Here is a 27,017-nt window from a genome sequence, read left to right on the forward strand (position 1 = left end):
GACTCTTATCTTTTGTATGATTGCTGCAAGGTATGAAAAATTATTTAACTTTCTGGCTTTGCAACCTTCGACGGAGGTTATAACATTAATGTCTAGGAAAAGCTTTTTCTGTTTTCATTTAACGGAACTCAATGGCTTCACATATGTTACAGTCGCGATTCCACGGAACTCCCCCACACGAGTCTATGCGCCTTCTGCTTCCAGTAACCGAAGCTCTCCATCTGCCCTTTTCCAGACCTCGTTGTTGTTACAAGCCGGCCGCCGTGGCTGCCGAGCTGCTGCAGCCGGAGCTTCACTTCCAGCCGATCGCTGAGGACGCAGCCGCCGGCGACGGCTGGGACAACCTGCAGTACAGCCTGGCCAACTGTCAGATCACGCCTCGCCTCTCCGCAGACAGCTGACAGCCACCGCGCCGGCCGTGACCGCGACTGGGAGCGGCGCGGCTCGGCAGGGCGGCACGCGCCGGCCGCCCGCCGCTCTGGCCCGAGCCGCCGCCGCCCCCGCCGCCCCCGCTGCCGACAGCCGGGACAGACCTCCCGGCGGCGTGTGCCGGTCCCACGAGGTTCGCGCCGGTGCACGAGGCGGCGACCAGGTATGAGGTGGACAGCGGGCCGAGCGCGCTGACGGAGCGACGGAGGCTGTCCGGCCCGGAGACGGGCTGTCGACCAGCCCTCCGTCGGCAGCTGGGACTGGGCGAACTGCGCCGCGGGGGCAGCTGGGCAGAGAGACGGGAGCTCACCGTCAGCACTGGTAACCGCGCACGGCGCACTCAGTCACTAGAGGCGGGAGGAGCGACTGCTCGTATCACGGCCAGCCCGCCGCGGGCCGGGCCCAGAGGGTCACTGCGCCGGCGCAGCCGCTCCCTGGGGGATGTGGATCCGACCCGGCCCGATGCCCCTCTCTGCCGCGACTGCGCGGTGCACGGAGCCCACCGGCCGACTGACTGACTATGACTGAGAGAGGCTGAGGAGGCGGGCGACTGAGAGCGAGCGACTGTCTCGGTGTGTGCGGGTGTCTGAGATGTTCCTGAATGCAGCCAGCACCGTAGGGCCGGCGCCGCTTGTCTAGCCAAACCAGCAATAACCGGACACATGCCGTTTGCCGTGCATGCGTGCCCAGAAAGGTGTTATTTTTGGAGCGGTCTAGGCCGGTGCACTGTTGTCGATTCGCCGGCTGACGGCGGCCGGCCAGTGCGTCTCTCAGGCAGCCCACTGGCGCCGCCAGTGGGGACGGTGCTGCCGGCGGAGGGACCTCTCATCAGCGCGGCGGCGCTGAGCTCACGGCTACCGCCGCCCGCGCCCGTCCGCGCCCACCGGCGTCACACGTATATTTACACTTAGGCCGTCGCGTGTAGCTCTAAAGATGTGAACCAAACGTGGATCGCGCGGTGGCATGCGTTGGACTGTGGTGGTGGCATCGCTCACAACCCGTCTCTGAGAGAAGGGACTCGCTGACCTCAGGCGTGCGAGCCCCGCTCTATACCGACATCAGGCGTTTTCTAGTCAGTCGGCGAGTATGGCGCGCGCGTTTTGTACCGATGTCTTATGTTCAATGTGCGTGGAGCGTCGTCGAGTACGGTTTTGTCTTTGTCTCAGTTGTCGTTACTCTAGTCGGGGTGGTTGATGCAGTCTTTCATTTGTCGGCGCTGCAGACCGACGTCGGCATACCGCCATTCCTAGCCGGCAGGTGGCAGGCCGAGCGCAGTGTAGGTGGCAGCACCAGTCATCATTCGTCGTGCACGGTGCACCTGTACGATAGAGCTCCACTGGGCGCACCGAGACACCTGTACCTACTGTCGGCCGACGCCATAAAACTTACCGCGCGAGGGCGGTATTCATGTCAGTTGTTTTGTTTCCATTATGAATGCAACCAGGGTTGCCAATAAAAGACTAAGCATTGTGACATGGCGTGTGTTTCTTATCGTAGTCAGTGAGCAATGTCGTGACCATGTACGTACATTGTACATAATGTGGCGATCAGGGATAAGATTCCCACCTTACCTATTATAAAAATGCATCCGTCCTCTCAGGATAGAATCCTTCGCAATCCACCCAACACTACTTTGTCTGGGCTACCGATCACCACAGTTGACCCACTTGACAACCGAGAGAGGGCAGAGCAGAATGCATATCCCGCGCACCGACGGGGGTCTGCGCCAACTTCGTACCGACGGGGGGGGGGGGCGGATGACCGCCCCCCTGAGATCTCGAGAACGAAGCAAGATAGCGACAAGCGGTAAACGGCATCGGATACGCACGGCCAAGATCTACAATTTTTACTAAGGTCATTTTCAGGTCAGGTCAAAGATGACGTCACAGGGGTCGAAAAAGTCAAAATGGCGGCGCTAGATATGGAGAGAGTTTTTCTCGAATAACTTTCGAATTAGTCAAGATAGGAACAAACTAAGGGCATCATCGTGATCCTCTCGTCAATCCGCATCGAATGATATATATATATATATATATATATATATATATATATATATATATATATATATATATATATATATATATATAGATATATATATATATATATATATATATATATATATATATATATATATATATATATATATATATATATATATATATATATATATATATATATATATATATGTTGACCTCGAAAGGTCAAGGTCAAAGGTTGACCTCAGGTCACGTGACCTCGAGGTCATCATGTATATCATTCGATGCGTCTTGACGAGCTGAACACAATGAGACCATCCACGCGTCTGTATCTTGTTCCTGTACGGAGTTATTGGCCAAAAACCTTTGGTGACCTTTGATGACGTCACATGACCTCACAGCTGCCCAACAGCAAAACAGACCTCAAGGTAGTGAAGGTTGATCGTATATGAAGTCATGTATGGTATATGGGGCCATTCCGACCCGTTTTAGTGGTAAAAACAGGGAGTTGATTTTTCCCCCATTGACTTATAATGGGGAGGTCGCGAAATTGACCTGACCTTAGGTCACCGATATCAAAATTCCGAGATAAACAAATTGTAGCTACTAATGACCTAATAACATCCTGCGACTTTCAAAGGCCTCCGACATCTACTGTAGCTCTGGCACGGTGACAAAGTTGCAAAAAAGTGACTTGATGTTGGGTCATTCAAAGTGACCTGGTGACCTGACCTTAAAAGGTAGGAGGTTCAAACTTGCACACCATGTGTAAAATTGATGGGGTTATAGTCATACCAAATTTCGCGGCGCTACGCGCCGCGGTTTTCCCGCTATTCGCGAAAAACCTCAGGGGGGGCGGATATCCGCCCCCCCCCGTCGGTGCGCGGGATATACCTACGGAAGGAACCCTACCATAACCCTTCGGAGTGTCCGTTTGAATGACTCCTGACCAGCCGTTTCGTGACACCCTCATCCCAAGGAAATGAGCTGAGCCGCTGTAGCTAGCCAGTCTGAGGGTCGACTCAGCCCTCTACGTTATATTTCTGGAGTACTTACACACATAGGTACATACTTATCTCAGCCGATATCGCGAAGTGGTATCTATAGATCAAAAGAATCTCACCTAGCTAAACAAATACGACAATCAATACTGTCAATAGCAGACAGGTGCTATATTACTGAATGAATAACTAAATTTTTGATTGATAAATAGGTATGGATGCCTTAATTGTTACCCACTCAAAAGTAGCATTTATATAAGCAGGTAAATAGGCATAGTTAACTCATATGCTCTGCATAGTTAACTCATTACAGCTACATGGGATTGATGTCTCATGGTTTTTAAGCTACCTTATGGGCCATATGCAAAGTGTCACATTTTCTGACAGCTTGGGAAACCTCCGATGCTCCAAGCCGCTCCCTAATAATATCGGTGTATTTCAGGGCTCAGCGCTAGGTCCATTGCTTTACTGCATTTTTGCAAACGATCTCAGTCTATTTGCTGATGATGCGATGATCGTGCAGTATGCAGATGACACACAAATTTTAGTCAGTGGTAAAAAGGCGGAATTCAATCTTGTTGTTAGCAGGCTGGAACAAGTGTTGGAATCTCTGGGGTCATGGTTCCGAGCTAACGGGCTCAAACTTAATTCTGAGAAAACTCAATTAATGTTGTTAGGTAGCCCACAGAATTTGCGAAACATTTCCAGCTATGTTGTAAAATTTAATAATTGTAATTTGACTCCTGTTTCCGAAGCGAGGAATCTTGGAGTTCATTTTGACTGTGCCCTTAGCTGGGACACTCATGTTTCTGTTGTTGTGCACCGTTGTTTCGGAATTCTTACCGGATTGTCGCAACTGAGGGGCCATTTACCGCCATCTACCATTTCTATTCTAGTGGATGCCTTAGTTTTATCTCATATCCGCTACTGTTTATCCGTTTATGGTAATACCACAAACAAAAATCTTCTTCGGATTCAGAAAGTGATCAATTATGCCGCCAAAGTCATTTTCCGTCGCAAGAAATTTGACCATGTGTCCGATCTGCTTCAACGTTTGGGTTGGTTGAAAGCTAATGAGCTCGTCCAGTACCACACTATGTGCATGGTTCATAGAGTACGTCGCGCAGGCGAACCTGAAGCACTGGCTGAAAATCTCATTAAAAGCTCAGAGACCCGTGACCGCAATACTAGACAAAACAACACATTGTACGTACCAATGTCACATACAGAGATGGGACGAAGGCGTTTCTGCTGTCGTGCACCTCGCCAGTATAATGCGCTGCCACATGATCTGACGTTACGCTCGACGCCAGCTTTCCGGAGTCACTTAGTAAGCCACCTATGTGACAATCGCACCGTGACTGGGCAAGAGTGACGTGATCCGATGTCGAACTATAGCCGCGTTTACATAGGGCTAGTTGCCAGATAGTGGAATTCCACTAACGAGACATTTTTTCCACTAACGAGACATTTCAGGCACCTTCAGATAATTCTGACGACCTATCCGGCCAGAAGGACCAAACCGATTGACAAAAATAAATACATCGTGGCGGATGAATACTTCAGGCCTAGACATAGTATAGATGTCGCAACTCGCGGCCTTCCCGGCAGTAAGGGCGAGGTATAGATGACGCTACTGCAGCAAGTCACTGGAACGTGGGAGTCGTGGAATGGAACGGAAGATACGGAACGGGGGCTTCTTAACGGAAGCTTATTCGTTTTATTTTCATTTAAGAATTGATTTCGTGCGCTAGGGAAAGAACATTGTCTTCTTTTTCCTTACGTCTGCACCCCCCCCCCCGTCCCTTCCATCCTTTGGATCAGCCAGTGTGCAGCAAGAGGGTTCATCGGAGAAAAACAACAAAGAGCAATCCTCCCTGAGCCTGTCAGGTCAGAAATAACCTGAGCATAGGCGGCGGAACGGGGAGGGCACCGGGGCACCGTGCCCCCCTTTGATTTTGGCATTTTAACATTAGCCTTATGGGCGCTGCATGGAAAGAATGGGACCAAAAGTCGGCGGTGCCCCCCCCCCCCCCTTAATTGAAGGTGCTCCGCGGCTACTGAACCTGAGGACCGTTCGTTATGCCCTACTGCCCACGCTTCTTAAAATTTCGTAGTAGTCAGTTATCTGGCCAATGTTTCCGTATAGGGGTTGGCAAACACAACTGAGCCTCGTGAGTGGGATGAGTACTGGACACAGAAGTGGACAATCTGTTGGCAAGGAGCCCGCAAGGATAATATCTCGAAACTCAGGACTACGCATACAAACACTTTAAAAGTATCTAAATCTATACTATAATCGAAAGCCGCATTGTTGTGAACTACCGGCACGTGCGTCCAATCACCATCAAGAACGGAAGTCCGACCTACAGCAAGCACGACAGTCCGATCATAGATGTATTGAAAAATAACTAGCAACTTTAAACATCGCCTTCCTCAGCCACGCTCTACACCGCATCACATAAGAAAACCGCCAATATCGATTACAAAACACACATAAAGGAATTTCGTAGGTATAGATCAGAGGAATACTTCACCTCCTTTATCTGGCGCGTCAATAGGTATAAAGTAATCTTTGGCGTCTACGCACTAGCAACATCTATAATGCAAACAGCAGTTCAGAAACCATCCACTAAAATTGTAACAAGGCAAGGGTTGGTCAAAATAAATTATAGTCACCGTGATAAATAGCAAACGAAATACAGAACAAGCACAACAAAGCATTCCACACTCGTTTAGACTGTACCTACAATATGCCTACATAAGACATTGCAGCAGTGTACAAGGGAAACATTCTTTAAAGATGCTAACGTGAGGAGTTTTAAAAGTTTGGTGAACATAGTTACGAGTCACTGCACAAGAAATGTCGCGGTCGCCAGCCGGCCCAGGCGAAAGAGTCGACGGAGACGGCGTCAAACAAACCCGAGAGGGGGTAGTTTCATCCGCATCAGCGGAGGCGCTCTCTCTACCAAGGTCGTCAGTTACCAGCCGCAGCACCCTGCTGGCGATTTGATAGCGGCTCTCATTCTCAGCTGGCTGAGCGCCATGTGCCGGGTCATCCGGCTCCATGATTTCCCCTTTCATTAGCAGCTGCTGTTGTAGTTATTGTTGTTGCGTTCCTTTCAGCCGCTGCCGCAGCATAGCCGTACGGTTCTGGATGGTTCTCACGGCGGCAGCCAGAGTCACCAAATCCGTCTCCCCGTAGCCACACCAGACTCGGGAAAATGTACCGAGATGTACCGAGCCAATGTTGCAGCACTCGCGGCATTCATCGGTAGGACTCCGCCCAACCCAATGTCGGCACTGGCAGGAGCCCGACCAGTGGTCCAAACGAAACTGATGAAAATCGACAGCTGATGAGCGGTCCTCCACTGACGCCGGACGGGTGGCGACGGCGCGGCCGGTCCTGGAGCTGGAACAGCAGAATGGACCGGCCGGGACACGCGGCTCATCAGTCCATTCGTGCTGCTACTCCCCGTAGACCCCAGCTCCTTCGCTGCAGGTTCTCGCGTCTGCCGACCCGTCCGTCCACACCCACGCGGCTCGATAGGGGAGGGGAGGGCAGATATCGTTACGTCGCTTGAAGCAGTTCAGCTGCCGAGGCTCTTTGTCGCAACACCGCCAGCGCCGCGCATCGCAGCAGCACATACCGTGGAGTGCCAGCCTCTTCGCGGCAGACGCGGCATCGGGCAGCAGGGCACTCCACGTCGTTGCATTGTGGGCATCCGGCCTCGGGAGGCGGCCGATGCAGAGCAGGTACTGGCGGATGTCGATAACGACTGCACGGTCGGCCTCCAGGACGGAGCCAGGACAGCGGTCGACCCATATCGACCGGTACCATCCGTCCGGCCAGTTCCGCTGCCAGGCGCGCGCAGCGTCGCGCGCGCGCCTGCCGTGGCGCGCCTGTCGCGCGCGCGCGCCTGCCTTGCAGAAAGTGCCCACGTCGATCGGCGCTACCGTTGGGATAGACGGCGGTCGACCCATATCGACCGGTACCATCCGTCCGGCCAGCTCCTCCAACACCGCTCTTAGGGCGAATAGCTCGCCGCGCGTGCTAAAGCAGAGGGCGCCTGCCGCGACACGCACCTCTCGAATGTCGCGGTTCAGGGGGGGGGGTGCCCCTCCTCCTCCATCTAGCACACCATCGGTGGCGGAGCTGTCTGACCAGATCAAGCTCGCCTCAGACGGGAGCTCCACCAGACGACTTTCCGCCGCCTTGGCTCGCCAGCCGTCGCGCCCAAACTCGCTTCAGGCCGTGAGTCTATAGCCGGCGCGGTGGCGTGGCTTCGTCATGGTAGCCTTGGGCGGGTTGTCCTCAGAGAACGCATTCGCATTGGCGAAGAGGCGAGCAGCGCCACGAGTCCTGAAAAGACCAAACAATATCAATAGACAATCAAAATTGTAAAAATTGGCATTAACTGCGCAACTGATGTTTGCTTGTTTGTTTATTAGGGTTTACGGGCGCTGCGGTGGTCATTTTGCACCCATGAAGCTGTTCTGGTGAACCTGCCCAACTGAGCAGTGATCATGCCATAACTTATGTTTGGCGTAGTGGCAGGGTTCCACCTAAAATTTCGGCGCACGTCAGGTGTAACGTCACATGCGACAAATTCAGCGCATGTCAGTTGGGCAAACTAAGGCTGATGGAATAATATAAAACGAGGGCACCAAAAATTGATCCTAAATGACCATACTTGGACATTAATGCAGACCCTCTCTGTATCACCAATTGTCAGAAAACAAGCAGGTGTTTCAAGGAGCGTTAGAGAGTCATGAAGCCAGGATAAAACACAGTGCTATTTTCTCAAAACAGTTTTTACATGATAGAGTTAGGTAACTCTCTCTCTCTCCCTCCGTTTACCATTCGCAAGGCCAAAAAGCCCAATTGGTTTTGAAAGACATTGGATTACAAGCTGAGATTTTTTTACTTTATCATAAAATGTTAAACCTGCGTGTAGATGAAGCCTGAACGGTGGTTTGTAGGCTGATAGGTTGGAGGTTGAAGGTTAGTAGGGAAGGTAAGGTCAGGATAATTTCTGCTTTTTATTTTCATTGGACTTCAGTCTTAATCAACACACGCATCAAAAATATATCTATTTGAGCATCTTCAAGCCTCAATAAACAGCAAGTTGTACCACAACAAATTAAAAATTGATGTCATGCCAACATATGGTCATGATTTTTACCACCAGAATTGAATTAAATGCCTATTGATGCTTTACCTAATATTTTGAAGCCTGAAATCTGATTAACCAAACATTTTTTTTCTTGTGTTGGCAGTCTAAAATTTGGCTGGCTTGAGCGCGATGCTATTGCTCTAGCAGAATCTCAAACGGATGTCTACCAAGTGCCACTCCCAAGAAAGTTTTTCAAGATTCTAAAACCACAAACTTAGTTGATGCCTGATCGTGTGATGGTAAATCAAATAACTAATAGCACTCCATCTGAGGCCAGTTTTACAAACAGAAAATAGCCACCTGCCGGATTATTTTGCCTAAAGGCTAATTCACATATGGAGTGTAAATGGTGAAGCCCTCCCTGCTTACCTACATGCCTATCGCGTTTACCCTCTGTATGTTGTACCTACGTGGAATGGATATATGAGGAGAAAAATTCCAGGCAGCTATTTTTGTTGGTAAATCGGGTAAAGTAATACTGGCCTCTGAACGAAAATTTGGACTGAGTGAGATCTGTCGTTTCTTTGGTGGTTTGGATAGGAGTTGATGATTTTAATTGAAAGATTAAAAGGAAAGGAAGGGTTTCAAGACAATCGGCATGACAAACCAACACCTTGCCTGCAGTTCAAGTTTGTCGATTTCTTCATCAAAATCTAGTCTTCGTCTAGTCCACAAATCAAGATAAAATTACTGGATAGGTACAACTTCTTCTTCTTCTCCTTCTGCACCTCACCTGCCACCCCCTACACTTCTACCTTATTCTGATAAATATCTTTACATAATTTTCACAAGAATGCCACTCAACGGGTTACGGGGTAGATCTAAAAGAGTGCAGGGCTTCAGTTTTGAGCTACAGAGTTCTCAGTGATTTTGAGACACCCAATATGTCTTTGGCACGCCGTATTTGTCTCTCACCGCCCGCGAATTCGGCGATATGATTGGTCGAAGGCCGAGGCTATGGGTCCAAGAAAAGGCCAAGATTCCTGCCAAGATTCTTACAGATAGCCAAGGCCGATGACTGACGTGACTGACGGCATGTTACTGCCCTTGGCATATTGCCAATGCACTGCTCCGTCATATCCGCAGTAATGTCAACAGTCATATCGGAAGTAATATGGTAGCTATACGCAAAAACCATTTGGTGTATGGCTACCATACTTTTCCGATAACGAGACATTCTAGATCAATCTCTCTACTGTTGGCGAAATCTGCTGAGAAATCCCAAGACCGAACGCAAGCACATAAAAGTAATGCACTCTATGGATGCGTTCGAAATCTGGGAAGTGACGGATTTCATTTCTCAATGCGTGTCCCAGCCTTCCCCATGCTGTTCGTTCCGCCTGCCGCCATCTATTGCCATGTTTCGCATTCGCACTTCATGAATTGACCACCCCTCCAAGTAGGTTGGTATCAAGTTGGTATAGGTGTCGCATTGCTCTGGTCGATCAGGCTGAGCCAGCTGTCTGGAGAGTGGAGCCGATCAAAAAAAAAAAAAAAACGCAGAAATTCAAAAGACCGACTCCAAAGCAATGGCAGCATGCATATCAATAGAACGTAATTCTGTCATGATTGCGTCAGAAGCAAACATAATGGCAAGAGTTTCTTGTGTGTCGGTAGGCGCGTGTGGAGCCGCTGGACCGACCGGGGACGTACAGAAGGGGGGACGGACGGGGTGCGCCTCCCTGTAGGGGTCTTCAGGGCCCATGCTGGTAGAAGGCCCACGTTGGCCAAAATCACGTCGGAGACGAACGAAATTCATGGGCATCCCCAAAAAAATTACGTCAGGGCAATCAAGGCTCTCCGACTCGCCTGCCACCTAGGGTCCTTCAATTTACTACATGGGGCCTCCTGTGAATAACCGCTAGTGTCTGTGTCTGACCACTAGGGCCCCTCTGACTCCTCGGGTAGAGGGCCCTCTGTAGGTAGGAGGCTCTCTCTACGGGATTCCTCCGCTCCCCCCCCCTCGGCCAAATTCTAGGTTATACGTGCCTGCGCTAAGCCGGAGTCGGAGAGAGGAGTTGACGACCGAATGACAAGGAGTACTCGTCCTGAAAGTAAACATTTGGAATACAAACAATCCAAAGCTGTTCAGTATTTATTAGTGATGTCAATTATAGAAAATATGAATACCAATTCCAAACCAAATACCAACATAAACCGTGAAGAAATACCGATACCGAACCAACTTCATAACATGAGGGAAATACCGACTTTTAACCAATTTCTCAGCCTCTTATACATAAGTGAGGGTTCATAATGCCAACAAAATACCAAGTACATTAGGATTGAAATACCAAATACCAAGTTGGTATCGGTTTGGTCTCTGTTCCGTCCCGTTTGACATGTCATTCTCAGTCCCATCTGATCGTCCCCTTCGCTCACCGTTCAGGTGATTGTTCTCAATCGTTTTCCGGACCATTCTGACTGTTCTTGGCGCATTCTCCGTCCCGTCTGACCGTTATTTACCGTCCTCTGTTCGCAGTCGGTACTGCGTCACGCGTACGATCACCACGCGGGCATCTACCTGCTGTTGGACGAGCGGCTGCGCCACCACCGCAGCAGCTATCCGTGCCCTGCCGGCTGCGGCCTGGCTCGCCGGAGACCCAGCAGCGTGGCCGAACAGGCGGCGCGGCTCACTGCCGGACCAGACACCGCCGAGCCGACCCCCGCCCCCGCGCCCGGCGACGGTGGAGCGCCCTCCTTCGACGAGGGCGTCGAGGTGGACATTGTCGACGAGCTGCTCCCGTCGACGGCGCCGACGGGGGCGTCCGGCGCGGGCGTCCGCCACCCGCCGGTGGCGAGGAAACCGTCGGACGGCGCGCTGGCGCCCGAGTCGCCCTTCGGCTCCGTCACTAGCACCGAGTCCAACAACTTCGAGTCGTTTGACTCGCAGATGGAGCCGGACATGTTTAGCAGCTCGAGTTCGTGCTACCAGCCACCGGCGCTGGCCAAGCCGCCGTGTCGGCCGACGCTCGCCTGCCGACACAGTGTGCGTCACAACCCGCTGGAGACGGCGGCTGGCGGCCGGCGCTCGCCCGTCAGCTTCCGCGAGGGCCGGCGCGCCTCGGATGGCCTTGTCGCCTCTCAGGTGAGGTCCCACACTCGCCGGACTGAGTGCTTGCCTCGCTGCACTGGTAGCCGGTGGGCGCGCCAACGGTTATATTGATCGTGTTTTATATTTGAATAACGTCTATCTTCATTATATTTGGAATAATTTTGCGTCTTATTCGTCTGAATAAGATATGAAACTATCAATAGCAAGAACTTGCTTGCATGCAAATCTGCAACAGTTGGGTAACACTTTTGAATGTGCTAATTTTTCTTCATATTCAGACGTATAAGAACCCTAAAAGTGAACATGAGAAAATGTTGAACTGTGCTCAGTGCAAGTGCAGCGTTTCTCAGGCGCCACCAGCCCATTCCCACAGTTGTAGCCTGCTGACAGCTATGACGTTTGCACAGGCGCCCTGTCCCGTTGTTCAGGACTCCCGCCAGTAATGTGTGTGTGTGCGGAGCTCGCTGACGGCACGGCTGTTCTGTCGGCAGGGTCTGGTGGCATTTAGTCACCGTCTGAACCAGGGCCAGAAGGCCGGCGGCTTCACCGAGCTGAGCTGTCTCCAGCAGGAGCACGCCTGTCTGCGCGCCCAGGTCACCCGGCAGCGGCACGGCCAGCTCAAACGGCCTCCCAGGTGAGGCTCCAGCCCCCACCACCCCGCCGCTCCGCTTCCGACGCCGCCCCCGGCTCATACACCGCCATTGCAGAGCTGACACTTTGAACCGGTTGCTAGGCGTCGGTCTTCGATAACAGTCAACTGCACTATGGGAAAGCGTTGAGTGCATGTAAAGCTGTCGGATGGAGAGACAAGTTTGCGCTAAACTGGCATCGATCCGAGGAATTACCAATGCTCTTTTTAGTAAGTTGATCCTGCTTAAATCGTGATAAAAGTGACTGTTTTGTCGGTATCTTGCGAGCGCTCTTCATCGCGCTGTATGGGTGCTCGGCGAGTGCCTGTGCGTAGACTGTGCCGCAGTACAAGCGTGTCTGGCGGTACAGTCTATCTGTCAGGCATTCTTTCCAGCAAACGCATACGCTCCGTTACTTACTACGAGATGTTGAGTTCCGGGTGGAAAACATGCATTGTATTTTTTGGGAGGGATGCATGCCAGCGGAGCGTTGACTCTTATCTTTTGTATGATTGCTTGAAGGTATGAGAAATTATTCAACTTTTGCAACCTTCGACGGAGGTTATAACATTAATGCCAAGGAAAAACTTTTTCATTTAAAGGAACTCAATGGCTTCACATATGTCACAGTCGCGATTCCACGGAACTCCCCCACACGAGTCTGTGTGCCTTCTGCTTCCAGTAACCGAAGCTCTCCATCTGCTCTTTTCCAGACCTCGTTGTTGTTACAAGCCGGCCGCTGTGGCTGCCGAGCTGCTGCAGCCCGAGCTTCACTTCCAGCCGATCGCTGAGGACGCAGCCGCCGGTGACGGCTGGGACAACCTGCAGTACAGCCTGGCCAACTGTCAGATCACGCCTCGCCTCTCGGCAGACAGCTGACAGCCACCGCGCCGGCCATGACCGCGACTGGGGGCGGTACGGCTCGGCAGGGCGGCACGCGCCGGCCGCCCGCCGCTCTGGCCCGAGCCGCCCCCGCCCCCGCCCCCGCCCCCGCCGACAGCCGGGACAGACCTCCCGGCGGCGTGTGCCGGCCCCACGAGGTTCGCGCCGGTGCACGAGGCGGCGACCAGGTATGAGGTGGACAGCGGGCCGAGCGCGCTGACGGAGCGACGGAGGCTGTCCGGCCCGGAGACGGGCTGTCGACCAGCCCTCCGTCGGCAGCTGGGACTGGGCGAACTGCGCCGCGGGGGCAGCTGGGCAGAGAGACGGGAGCCCGCCGTCAGCACTGGTAACCGCGCACGGCGCACTCAGTCACTAGAGGCGGGAGGAGCGACTGCTCGTATCACGGCCAGCCCGCCGCGGGCCGGGCCCAGCGGGTCACTGCGCCGGCGCAGCCGCTCCCTGGGGGATGTGGATCCGACCCGGCCCGATGCCCCTCTCTGCCGCGACTGCGCGGTGCACGGAGCCCACCGGCCGACTGACTGTGACTGAGAGAGGCTGAGGAGGCGGGCGACTGAGAGCGAGCGACTGTCTCTGTGTGTGCGGGTGACTGAGATGTTCCTGAATGCAGCCAGCACCGTAGGGCCGGCGCCGCTTGTCTAGCCAAACCAGCAATAACCGGACACATGCCGTTTGCCGTGCATGCGTGCCCAGAAAGGTGTTATTTTTGGAGCGGCCTAGGCCGGTGCACTGTTGTCGATTCACCGGCGGACGGCGGCCGGCCAGTGCGTCTCTCAGGCAGCCCACTGGCGCCGCCAGTGGGGACGGTGCTGCCGGCGGAGGGACCTCTCATCAGCGCGGCGGCGCTGAGCTCACGGCTACCGCCGCCCGCGCCCGTCCGCGCCCACCGGCGTCACACGTATATTTACACTTAGGCCGTCGCGTGTAGCTCTAAAGATGTGAACCAAACGTGGATCGCGCGGTGGCATGCGTTGGACTGTGGTGGTGGCATCGCTCACAACCCGTCTCTGAGAGAAGGGACTCGCTGACCTCAGGCGTGCGAGCCCGGCTCTGTACCGACATCAGGCGTTTTCTAGTCAGTCGGCGAGTATGGCGCGCGCGTTTTGTACCGATGTCTTATGTTCAATGTGCGTGGAGCGTCGTCGAGTACGGTTTTGTTTTTGTCTCAGTTGTCGTTACTCTAGTCGGGGTGGTTGACTGCAGTCTTTCATTTGTCGGCGCTGCAGACCGACGTCGGCAAGCCGCCATTCCTAGCCGGCAGGTGGCAGGCCGAGCGCAGTGTAGGTGGCAGCACCAGTCATCATTCGTCGTGCACGGTGCACCTGTACGATAGAGCTCCACTGGGCGCACCGAGACACCTGTACCTACTGTCGGCCGACGCCATAAAACTTACCGCGCGAGGGCGGTATTCATGTCAGTTGCTTTGTTTCCATTATGAATGCAACCAGGGTTGCCAATAAAAGACTAAGCATTGTGACATGGCGTGTGTTTCTTATCGTAGTCAGTGAGCAATGTCGTAAGCATGTAGGTAATGTGGCGATCACGGATAAGATCCCCACCTTACCTATTATGAAAATGCATCCGTCCTCTCAGGGTAGAATCCTTCGCAATCCACCCAGCACTACTTTGTCTGGGCTACCGATCACCACAGTTGACCCACTCGACAACCGAGAGAGGGCAGAGCAGAATGCAGATACCTACGGAAGGAACCCTACCATAACCCTTCGGAGTGTCCGTTTGAATGACTGGGCGGCCTGGCCAACCTTTTCGTGACACCCTCATCCCAACGGAATGAACTGAGCCGCTGTAGCTAGCCAGTCCGAGGGTCGACTCAGCCCTCTACGTTATATTTCTGGAGTACTTACACACATACCTACTTATCTCAGCCGATATCGTGAAGTGGTCTCTAATGACCAAAAGAATCTCACCTAGCTAACTGCTAAGCAAATACGACAATCAGTACTGTCAATGGCAAAAAGGTGCTATATTACTGAATGAATAACTAATTCTTTGATTGATAAATAGGTATGGATGCCTTGTTACCCACTCAAAAGTAGCATTTATTTAAGCAGGTAAATAGGCATAGTTAACTCATATGGGTGTGTGCGTGTGGGGGGGGGTTACGAGGGTATAGACTATAGAGCCTACGTCATGCTTGCGAGGACATTTTTTTGTAGGTACTTAAATGGGAGAGTGGATAAATTTTATCTCCGCAAAGAAACGTAGCCAACGTTGAGATGTACCATTTTAATAGTTATAAGAGTGCATAAGCACAGACACATTCGTCACACTCCGCAAAGTTTATTGAACATCACAGTCGCGTCGGGCGCACAGCCAACATACAGCTACAGGTAGGTACTAGGACTACTAGGTTCATTGTATTTCCGCTGAGTGACAGTTTTCGATCAGTTACGTTGGGTGACAAAATGGGCAAGGACACGGCCGCTTCCTTGAACTTCCATCCAGCTATTACAGCACATTGCCCGATAAGCAGACAGTAAACAACTCGGGACGTCCAAAGCAGCAAGCTTGTTGAAAAATAGGCTAATTGAGCAAGCGTCGGTCCGCAATATCACGAATGTCATACAATGGTCATCAGAAAATACTACCGAGAAAATAAGAGTCTGAAGGGTCTATGGATATAAGCGACACCACCTCAAAAGCGTGTGTGAATAAAATCACATTGATTACATGAAAGCAACATATTATTTTACGATAAGACATTGAGCGTATATGTATGCTTATCAAACCCTTTGAGCACTATTGTTAGCATGGCACTGGCCAAAATACTCGCAACCGAAATGATTGTTCTGTGTATACTCGTAATTATGATTTAAATTCGAGCCGAAAAACTGCCCGTCCTAAATCAGTTTTCAAATTTGTCGCAATAAACGTCTAGCAGAGGCATTGATATGCACATTAGCGTGAGTTAACATGAGCCCTGGTGGGGGGTCATTTTTGCCCCCCCCCCCCCTCCTGACTTTCAATACCTATATCCCCAGAACCGCTGCGCCGATATAAGTCACCAAACTTTCAGAATTCCCTCCCGGGCATCAATTCTACATATTTTGACCAAAACTTTTCCAAAGGCTTTGATAGGTTGGCCGCAAATGTCGTTAGTGACGTCATGTTCTGCCGTTTTCGACCCAAAAAAGATTTCGCAGGAAGAGCTGTCAAGCCTTTAGCTTTGAAGATACAGAAAAACCTTTCAGACGTAAAATGTGTATGATTACCAGGGCTACGAAACAGCTATCTCGATATTTTAAAACTTTGAATTTGAACCCTCCATAAATATTTTTTAAAGGATATAATTGCGAAAAAACCCAAAACGTTTTTCGATTTAAAAAAAAAACGGAATATATGTGATAGCGCTTACCAACTCCTATTCACATACTAAATTTTAGATCGATATCTCTTTTTTGGCCAGGTTAGAGCAAAAAAACTGTTCAAAATTGATAACGTCAACTTTTCAGACTCAATTCTTAGCAATTCTAGACAACGCAGCACAAAAAAAGACCACCATTAGACTCTCCGTGACGAGCTGCATCGAATGAATATAATCAGCTTTGAAATTGGACCTTTTTGACCTGATGAAAAACAGACCCCGCCTGACCTCCACCAGGACGTGACCTAAACCGTTCCTGATGGTCTTATAAACAGCAGCATTGAGTTTGAAATGAAAAAATAGCCATAAAACATGCATCACACAGCCCCAGTAAAATTAGGTTTATGAGCTGACCCTTGGTGACCTGACCTATGACCTGACCTGGTATTATCAGTGACCTCTAATAGCAACATATTTCCTATCCAACTGAAGCCCTATCGCATATTTTCGAAGTAATGCGTTTTACTTGATGTTATAGCGCATTCCTTAGAAGACCCGTGACCGGCAAAACATTTTATCTTTGACCTGACATTTGACGTCATCGGTAACTCAAGGTCAATGAACTTGGAGTTCCTGCGACAAATTTGACAGGGCTTTCGAACACCGTTTGAATTTGGTGGATCCGTTCAGTAATTTCGGAGATACGAGTGGGGGGGGGGGGGCAAAAATAGCTCCCCCCACCTGGTCGCGTTATAAACAGACCCCACCAGGGCGCGGATTAACTCTCGCCATCAGCATTACTAACCCGTTGTCACTATGATAAATACATCAATAAAATAGTGTTTCGGTAAATACGTCGCATTCAGCATATATGTAATAACACAACATTTATATCTCACAGTTATTTGTTTACAGGCATACCTCTTAACCCTCGCCCGTAAACGGTGTTTTGCCACCTTCGCCCACGCAGGGGGGGGGGGGGGGTTGGTGCGACCCCCTCTGGCGTTTGAAAACGAAGCGTCGTAGAGCTTAGCGGAAAAGATCAACGGATTGCTCTCAACGAGATCTCGCGATTGGTGGCATATTTTTTTGGTCCTAGGTCAACATTTGACCTACTTATGACCGGTCAAAGGTCAAATTTTAGGAAAAATCTAACTTTTTCATATTTCCGCGCCGATTGCGGCAAAACGGTAAGAGATATCGACTTGAAACCTTCACTATCGTGATCCTTGATCAATTCTCTATTGTTTGGTGTGTATTTCGATGTTATAACTCTAAAAATGATGCGTTGGGAGCATCGGAAGTCTGCAAGGTCATTTGTGCATTGGGTCACGTCAGGCGTGTGACGTCACTGACCTGACCCTGACCCAAAATGAACTACAAGATACAACCGACGATGCCTGAAATGGATAGCAAATTCGAGTTCAGGGCATCAAAATACCCCGAAAAGGCATACAAGTGCAAGAAGTCATTACAGGTTAACCGAGGTCACTGACCTTACCTTGACCTTAAGTGACCTTCAAAATGTCAACGGACATTGTGCCAATGTCAAATCAGCCAGTTGTGATTCTGAAACAATCCATCAGTGCGTCAGGTCAGTCGGCATTTATACCAATGTGAAGCAATCTCCAATTTAGCGTAAATCTGGCCGGAGGTCGTTCCCTTTATGACGTCATAACTCCGTGACCTGACATGACCTTGACAAAAAAAAATACCAAAAGTTGCGCAAAGGATGCCCCAAAGGGTACTGAAAACTTGAGCAGGCTATCTGAAACGGTTCGGCGTGTAGCTAAGAAAAACCTCAGGGGGGAGGGGTTGCACCCCCCCCCCCCCCTACATGGGCGAGGGTTAACAATGCAAATACAAACTGTACCTACCGATTTATTCAGAATAGTAACATTACTTGTTGTTCTTTTACAACCAGTTATCGATAACTTAGGCCTTGAGGATAAACGTGGATAGTGAGGAGGTCTGAATTTCATCCTCTTTAGGTGCGCACTGTCATTCCAAACCCTCTACAGGGTGTTCATTTCACATCAATCTAACATCAAATACATTTGAAGTCTCCATGGGTACAATATCGAACCGTGTCGGTGAACAAGACAAATAATGTTCAATTCGGACAGCGGTCCTGTCGTTACCGAACCATCCTCACCAGCCGTATTCTGAAGCAAACCTGACTTCGCAGCACGCGGCGCAGGTCAGCCCACCCATCCTAGCGCTACCGTTACCCCCAGCAATCAGCGGCATCCCACTGGGCTTAGACAGGACGTTACCTGCATCTTATCAACCAGACATCACCAGGACGTGACCCTCAAACCCCACGTAGGCAAACGACCAAAGTTGGCCGTCCTCCCTTGTAGTGAATGAGTGAGGTGAGGGCTTTCCTTGGGCGCTCCTGGTATTCCAGGGGGTCATCGGGTGCCTCCCGTTCTGTCTTGGACGATTCTGACGGATTGTAGGGCACTCCCAAAACCCCTTGAACCTTGGTGGCTTCGAGTGCGCCCGTTCACTCCGGATACTGAAACTCAGGGGAGGGGGCGCCCCGATGTGCGAGGGAGTGCCCCGATGAGTGACGGAGGTCGGAGAGGGGGACGTTTTCGGGCGCCGGAGCTCACGGGGCTCCGTCCGAGTGCTGTCTGACGGGCTCGGCGTCATCGTTCACGGAGCGGCCGGGCGTCAGGGCGCCGTCGCGGGGCGTGTGGGCGCCGGCACAACGGGTGGCCGGCGAGGCGCGGGCGCCGGCGGGAGCGGCGGGTGCGAACGGCAGCTGGCCGGGCGTGCGCCGTCGACTACCGCCGGTCTTCAGATGGACCACGCCCGGCCAGCGGCCCTAGGCGGCCGGCTGGCTGGCGCCGGCCTCGGCCTTTTTGGCGGCTCCGGCGCGCTCGGCACTCGGCTGTTCCACGTCCACCTGACTACCCACGCGCCTGTCGGCAGTCACGGCACCGGGGAGTCGGAGAGAGACGGCGCGACGTGGGCAGCCGCAACTCAGCGACGGCGACAATCGATACCGAACAGCGCAAAGTACTTTATAGACTGTACACTGCTCCAAACATCGCGAGATGCGTGTCTTTAGTTCTGCTAAGAATAAACCAAAAGAAGGGGACAAAAATACATTGCAACAGTATGAGACAGAAAGTTCTTGAATGCACTCACTTCCAGAAGAGGACGTAGATCATGATGCCGATGGTGGTGATGGTGATGGGCACGAGCAGGGCGACCATCATCCCCTCCCGAGTCATCGGCTGCTTCTCTGTAAAGCAGATTGTCCACCCACTTCACCTCAGCAGTTTACATGTGCACTGTGCAGTTTACATACAGTTTACAGTTTACATGTGCGACCACGGACCAGCGAATGCATTCCATTAATAAGCAGCAACATTTGATCAAGACATGCGTTCTTTAACCATTAAGTCGTTCCCTGTATCGCACAGAAAACTTAACGGCTAACGAGACGGTTACTGTTGACATGCTGGTTACCATATCATTTCTACTATGGCGTTTACTGTCACCGTTTTGCCAACATTCGCCGTTTTGTTTACAGTGATTATAACGTGTTTACTGTGATTATAATGTCTTTTAATATATCCTGTCGTTTACTGAGCCGTTTACAGCGTTATATGCGTTATCATGTTATTTCCCATTACCATGCCGTTGACTTTGTCGTTAAAAGCGTAACCCTGTAATTTTTATGTCGTTATACCGTTTGGCTGACGTGTCGTTTCCGCGCTATTTGCCGGTACAATTACCATTATCGTGTGGTTCCCACGTCCATTACCGTTGCTACTGTGTCAACAACTGTTTCGGTTACTGCTACAGTGACGTTGCTGCGTCTCCTACCACTATACCAAGTCCTTTACTGTGTCATCCGCCATTACCGTGTCGTTGCCGAGACCGTTACCGTGTCCCGGTGGTGGTTGTCATAGTTACCATTACCGTTACCCAGTCGGTTACCATGGCATTTTCCGGCGGAGGTGCCGGTGCAGCTGCTGAGTGGAGGTAGTTCGCTGCAGACCATCCGGGCGACGGTGCAGCTGGTGCCCTCGGAGTCGGCGGGACGCTGCAGTTCCGCCTCCAGCACGTCCAGGGCTGCGGACACGCGGCGCCAGGCCAGTCGTCATCAGATGCAGCCAGCGGTGCTGGACGATTAGTAAATATTGTGGCATCAGGCATGTCTACCGGCAGCAACGCGTTTTGATGTGTAGTAGGTATGTCATGCGCAGCGCTGTTATTTGATGGTGATAGTTATCTAGATTGCAACCTCTCCATGGAAGCATTTTCTTTTACGCATTTATAAGCGACAATACCTAAAGCAAAATAACTCCATAACAAGTAAATCGCCGACTTTGTGTCTCAGCATGGAACTAACCCTTAGAAGTGGACGAGTTGGCGGGGAATGTTTCGTTGTCGTCGACCAGCTGCGTCCTCAAACTGTCCAGCTGCCGAAGAAGAGTCTTCTTCTTTTCTCCCTCTCCGCCGTCAGGTTTGTCATCGCTCTCTGCCTTCTTCTTGATCGGCATGCTATGGTGTCCTGCGTCGTCGCGGCCTGCTGCTCTTTGACGGCGTTCTCCCTGGCTGGTGGTTTCCGTGGTCGCGGCCACACCAGCGGAGGTGGTGACACTGAGGGTGTCGGGCGAAACCGTGGGGGTCGACCTAAGGCTGGGAGTTAGCAGGGTCTCTGATGTTGGGGAGGTAGTTGTCATTTTTGTCTCTTTATTGAGCTGGCCCGGAGCGTCCGACATTGGTGGTATGGCTGGTTGACTGAGGTCAAATCCCCCAGTCGCTGCTGGAGCCTTAGCTGGCTGACTGAGGTCAAATCCTCCAGTCTTCACAGGGGCCTTAGCTGGCTGGCTGAGGTCAAATCCTCCAGTCTTCACAGGGGCCTTAGCTGGCTGGCTGAGGTCAAATCCTCCAGTCTTCACAGGGGCCTTAGCTGGCTGGCTGAGGTCAAATCCTCCAGTCTTCACAGAAGGTTTGGCTGGCTGACTAAGATCGAAACCCCCAGCCATCTCTGCTGGCTCGGCGGACTGACTGAGGTCAAATCCTCCAGTCTTCACAGGAGCCTTAGCTGGCTGGCTGAGGTCAAATCCTCCAGTCTTCATTGCTGGCTTAGCAGGCTGACTAGGATTGAAGCCCCCAGCTTTCACTGCTGGCTTGGCGGACTGACTGAGGTCAAATTCTCCAGTCTTCACAGGAGCCTTAGCTGGCTGGCTGAGGTCAAATCCTCCAGTCTTCATTGCTGGCTTAGCAGGCTGACTAGGATTGAAGCCCCCAGCTTTCACTGCTGGCTTGGCGGGCTGACTGAGATCAAATCCTCCAGTCTTTCCTGGAGCCTTAGCTGGCTGGCTGAGGTCAAATCCTCCTGCCTTCACTGCTGGCTTGGCAGGCTGACTAAGATCAAATCCTCCTGTCTTCGCCGGAGACTTGGCTGGCTGACTGAGATCGAATCCTCCACTCTTCACAGGAACCTTAGCTGGTTGGCTGAGATCAAATCCTCCAGTCTTCGCTGAAGGTTTGGCTGGCTGGCTTAGGTCAAATCCTCCACCAGATGTTGTCGAAGATTTGGGGAAGACGACGACGTCCCCTGTATCCATCGAGTCGTTGGTTTTCGTACCAGCGGTCACCAGCGATTGAAGGTAGGCGAGAAGATCGGGAAACTGACCGGTAAAGTCTGACTCGGATGTCATCATCTTCAGCACCAAGGTGGCCGACTCTGGAATAAATACATACACCATAACATATTTCATTTAAAAAACAATAACGATTCGGACAATTTTACACATTAGCTAACTACTTTTTTCAAACGTTAAAAAGTGTATGTAACTTTCGAAGTTGAGCTTACCCATCCTAATCGCTACTCAATCATTTTTAGCATTTTATTCAAGCTAACTACCATATGAGTCTCACGCACTCCACGTTACTGCATATATTTTGACAAATATAATAGCGTTTGCTATCCTGCACTGGAGCTGAGCCCACGCCCGACCCTCTCCCGACTGACCGCGTGTGCTGCTCGGACCGTCGCAGTTGATGAAGCCCTCTCCGACACAGCGCACAGTGTAGTTCTGGCAGGTCAGCGTTCCGTCCAGCTTGCAGAAAAAGTCGCCGGCTCTCAGCTCCTGCATAGCACCTGCAGGGAGGGAAGGAAGCCACGTGACCGAAACGACTATCAGGTGTTGGAGTCTTATGATTTTTTAAGGGTCACCTGTGCGTAGGTCGGTTATGTGACTTCAACAGCATGATATTGAACCTGTTATTTTTTTTTGCACGACCATTTCAGGCACCTGTCGTGATTTCGTTCAGTTCTTGCAAGGTCTCATGCTTAGGCTTATTAACACGCGCACTGCAGCGGGTCTGAGCCAAACACGAACTGCAGGGGGGGGGGGGTTGAACCCCCCCCCCCCACCTGAGATCTCGAAAACGGCGCAACGTAGCGACAAGCGGTAAACGGCGTTGGATAGGTTGAGACGAGATCTACAAGAAATACTCAGATCATTTTTGGATCAGGTCAAAAACGAGGTCAGCAGAGGTCACCAAACTCAAAATGTTGCGATTTTTTAGCGATCTCGACATCCCTCCATATTTCCCGCTTTATCTCGGGAACTAGATGAGCTAGAAAGTTGCGAAAAAAGCATTCGATAGCTGTTGAAACGCTCTTTCGCTAAGCTGTCCTCAGATTTGACCTAAGGTCAACGGTTCAGCCTATAGAGGTCAGATCTATATTGCAAATTTTCCTGAAATGCTTTTTCTGCAATAAATTTTCTTCCCAAAGAGATAGAGAAATAATTCACACACCATCGTTCTTAGCTCGTCAAGGGGCATCGAATGGTATATAATATGACCTCGAAAGGTCAAGTTCAAAAGTTGACCTCAGGTCAAGGGCATGACCTGACCGAAATAGGTCATATTGCATATCATTCGATCCGCATTGACGAGACAAGCACGATAAACGTCGAACGGAGTCTCTATCTCTATTCAATTAAAAGTTATTCAATTCAATTAAAAGAAAAACCGTTGGTGACCTCAGGTGACCTGAGATCGAGGTCATGTTAGGTCAAACATTGACCAAACTAGGTCAAGATGCATCTTGATCGACGCGTCTTGATAAAATAAGCGGGATGGTGAAAGAATGACGTTTCTATGCCCCATACTTCTCGAGTTATGTCCGAAATTGCATGCCGGGCCCCAAAAAGTGACCTGACCTAAGGTCACAGAACTAAAAATTTCGAGATATACGAAATGTTCCTTATGGTCTCCTAATATGTTTCTGAAAGTTTCATGGCATTCAGTCAATTGGTGTGGATGTAGCGCAGCGTCAAACTTTTGATGAGGTGAGGTCACTTATCGTGACCTGGTGACCTGACCTTGCATGACCTAACACTAATGTTTTCAAAGGTGATGTAAAATTGTTTGATGAACAGCTATACAAAGTTTCAAAAACGTAGCTTCACTGGTTTTTGAGTTACAGCGAAAAAACCAGAGGGGGGGGGGGTTGAAAACAACCCTCCTGCAGTGCGCGTGTTATGTGACTTCAACATCATGATATTGAGCCTGTTATTTTTTTGCACGACCATTTCAGGCACCTGTCGTGATTTCGTTCAGTTCTTGCAGGGTCTCATGCTTAGGCTTACATTGAGGACCTTGCATGACGTTGCATCTATGTGACGTCACTACGGTCGCTTGAGCTTATCGGACTTATCGGAGTTTTATCGGAGTTCAATAACTCTTGATCGAATTGAGCTAGCGCGAGTCGAGAAAGACACCAACGGAATAACAGGCAAGTCTCATTTTGTGCCTTATTTGACCGGCCTCCTGACCTAGGGAGACTGTGACCTGACCTTGACCTAAGGCAAACACTTTAAGTTGACCTTCCCCGAACAAAACATTCATGCATTGTTCTTTTCCTATAATGCAAAGGACAAAACTAGGTAATTGCGATTTGCGAGACTTTTTTTGCATTCGTTTTTCCTTTATGTGTATTGCTATATGCTTTGCTTTCTTTATTATACTTTGAAGTTTTATTCATCATTTTGCATTTTGACACACGCTTTCGCGAAATGGGCGTTATATCCATTTATACCTTTTCCTTACCTGTTCATTAAAAATAGTCGTTGGGTAAGCCCCATGAGTGAAACTGCGTTCCTAATGAACATATTGCATGACAAGCAGAGCTTAAAACGTAGGCACGACTGACGTCACGGCCATTAAATTTCTCCCGCATTGAGCTGCATGAACAATTACATGCGGGATATCCGGTAATTTGAATTAACCCTCGCCGGCCGAGGGGGGGGGGCGGGTGCCGCCCCCCCCCATAGGGTTTTTTCGCGATAGCTCCGAACACGCTGGCGATAGAGAGCTGAAACTTGGCATACCTGACCTTTGATCCAAGCCGCATCTTTTGACACCAACCGCATTTTTGGGTCAGGTCAGGTCACTGACCTATGACGTCATAAGTGAACCTCTGCACGGTCTTCAGATGTCGCAACTTCGCAACGCCCTCACTGCCAGAGGAGATGTCACAGGGAAATGAAACTTGCAGGATCTAGTATCCATTATGAGTCCCACAACTTGTATATCTCGGATTTTTCCTAAAGGTCATATGAGGTCAGGTCATTTTCGTGACCTCACCATTATAAGTCAATGGGGAAAAATGAAAACTGCTATTCTGGCGCCGGGAACGATCTCCAACTATCTCAAGCACACAGAATCGTGATTTGATGCACTCCTTGCAAGGTTAGATGCGTCACTTTTGCAATGTTGACCTTGCGTGACGTCATTTATGACGTCATCAAGGTCATATTAGTTTTTCGTCAATAACTCTTGATCAAATTGAGCTAGCGAGTCGGGAAAGCCACCAATGGACTCAGGAAGACCTGCCGAATCGAATGATATGCGACATGACCTCTTTCGACCAACTTCGTGACCTGGGGGTGCTGACCTGACCTTGACCTGAGGTCAACACCCCAAGTTGACCTGACCCGGACAAAAAGTATACCATTCGACGCGCCTGAGCGAGACGAACACGATGCTGCCAAAATCGGCGCTCTGCGGCCGTTTTTTGCGAAGTTATTCACCAAAAACTGAACCGTACCCTGGGGCAATTGACCTGACCTCAGAGGTCACCGGTTGACCTAGGACCTTAAAATCGGGTACCAATCTCTGCGTCTCGTAACGGCGCACACGCTCGTTTTTTCCGCGACGCGCTAGCTCCACCGGGGGCGAAACGGCGAGGGGGGGTCGTACCCGCCACCCCCCCCCCCCTCGGCCGGCGCGTATGTAGAACACCAATAGGTCCGGCGAGGGTTAATGTCAATCGCAGAATGACGCTGCTAAAACGCCGTAAACTCCATTGCATTTGTTACTCATTAGGATGGAAAATATTTTGTACGTCTACCGTGTATAGCTAGGACAGACTTTTTTCCAAACTTTAAACGTATTTCACAAATGAAAACACATCTGACGAAGTTCAGTCACTTGATTTACAAACACTTTCTGCACGCATTTTTATGCCTTTAAAAATTCGTGCACTGCATAGCAACTGTATAGTGTATAATCACCTTTAATCACCCTTATCACCTTAACGCACTAAAATATAGCATCAGCTGTCGAAATTTTATCGTGTTACTGTGATGCCATGACGTTAGAGTAACGACATCAATCTAGTGATGTGTCAGTGAACCTAGTGAACCTAGCGTAGTTATGCCGCATAACCAGCGCCTCTCGGCTGGACTGGTGGCCCCCGCTCCGATCTCGCGAGCGCGACTGTGTTCCGATCTCGTGGTGGTCGTCAAGACAACGCATGGCCATAGTGAGGGGCAAAAGAGGTTCGCCTTTGCCGCTACATTCTCCTCTCTTTTTACTTTAAAGTCAGTAGCCCTTACTTTGTGTTGATAAAACAACGGTACCAGTTTAACCCGCGACCTGGTGGGGGGGGGGGCTATTTTTTGCCCCCCCCTCCAGACTTTTCGATATATCTCCAGAACCGCTGCGCCGATCGTCACCAAACTTTCAGTACCCTCCCGGACATCAATTTTACACATTGTGACCAAAAATTTTTCCAATGGCTATGATAGGTTGGCCGGAAATGACGTCAGAGTGACGTCATGTTCTGCCGTTTTCGACCCAAAAAAGGGTTTCGCGGGAACAGCTGTCAGGCCTATAGCTTTGCAAATACAGAAAAATGATAAGGACATAAAAGCTGTAGATTGGACAGGGCTACAAAACTGCTATCTCGGATTTTTTAAACTTTAGGATTTTGACCCCCAAAAATCAAAAAATAATTTTTTTGGATATAATTATCGAAAAATCCAAAAAGTTTTTTTGAATTTCGCAAAAACCGGAATATATGTGATAGTCCTTACCGCCTTCCATCCACATACCAAATTTGAGATTGATATCTCTTTTTTTGGCGAATTTATAGCGAAAATACTGTTCAAAATTGATGACGTCAAATTTTCAAACTCAATTTTTAGCAATTCTAGACCCCGTAGCGCAAAACAAAGACCACCATTAGACTCCCCGT

At 50.4% G+C, this 27,017-nt stretch overlaps 2 protein-coding genes across 4 annotated transcripts in view; one reads left to right on the forward strand and one right to left on the reverse strand.

Annotated features, from left to right (window-relative positions):
* LOC122388141 (serine/threonine-protein kinase SIK1-like) overlaps positions 1-14,642 on the forward strand; it is a 55,507-nt gene extending 40,865 nt beyond the window's left edge. The window contains exons 8-10 of the mRNA XM_043378961.1: positions 11,066-11,671; positions 12,130-12,272; positions 12,981-14,642. Coding sequence (XP_043234896.1) covers positions 11,066-11,671; positions 12,130-12,272; positions 12,981-13,146 — 915 coding nt within the window. The 3' untranslated portion in view covers positions 13,147-14,642. The remainder of the gene's footprint in view (positions 1-11,065; positions 11,672-12,129; positions 12,273-12,980) is intronic.
* Positions 14,643-18,357: 3,715 nt separating this feature from the next.
* LOC122388138 (nuclear pore glycoprotein p62-like) overlaps positions 18,358-27,017 on the reverse strand; it is a 36,964-nt gene continuing 28,304 nt past the window's right edge. For all 3 annotated transcript variants that reach the window (XM_043378957.1, XM_043378956.1, XM_043378955.1), the window contains 5 exons: positions 22,497-22,625; positions 20,865-22,208; positions 20,450-20,584; positions 19,652-19,748; positions 18,358-19,422 (listed from right to left, as the gene is read on the reverse strand). In XM_043378957.1, coding sequence (XP_043234892.1) covers positions 19,326-19,422; positions 19,652-19,748; positions 20,450-20,584; positions 20,865-22,208; positions 22,497-22,620 — 1,797 coding nt within the window. In that variant the 5' untranslated portion in view covers positions 22,621-22,625 and the 3' untranslated portion in view covers positions 18,358-19,325. The remainder of the gene's footprint in view (positions 19,423-19,651; positions 19,749-20,449; positions 20,585-20,864; positions 22,209-22,496; positions 22,626-27,017) is intronic.

This window comes from Amphibalanus amphitrite, unplaced genomic scaffold, assembly GCF_019059575.1.
Source record: "Amphibalanus amphitrite isolate SeventyFive unplaced genomic scaffold, NRLGWU_Aamphi_draft 000310F_arrow, whole genome shotgun sequence".
NCBI lineage: Eukaryota > Metazoa > Arthropoda > Thecostraca > Balanomorpha > Balanidae > Amphibalanus > Amphibalanus amphitrite.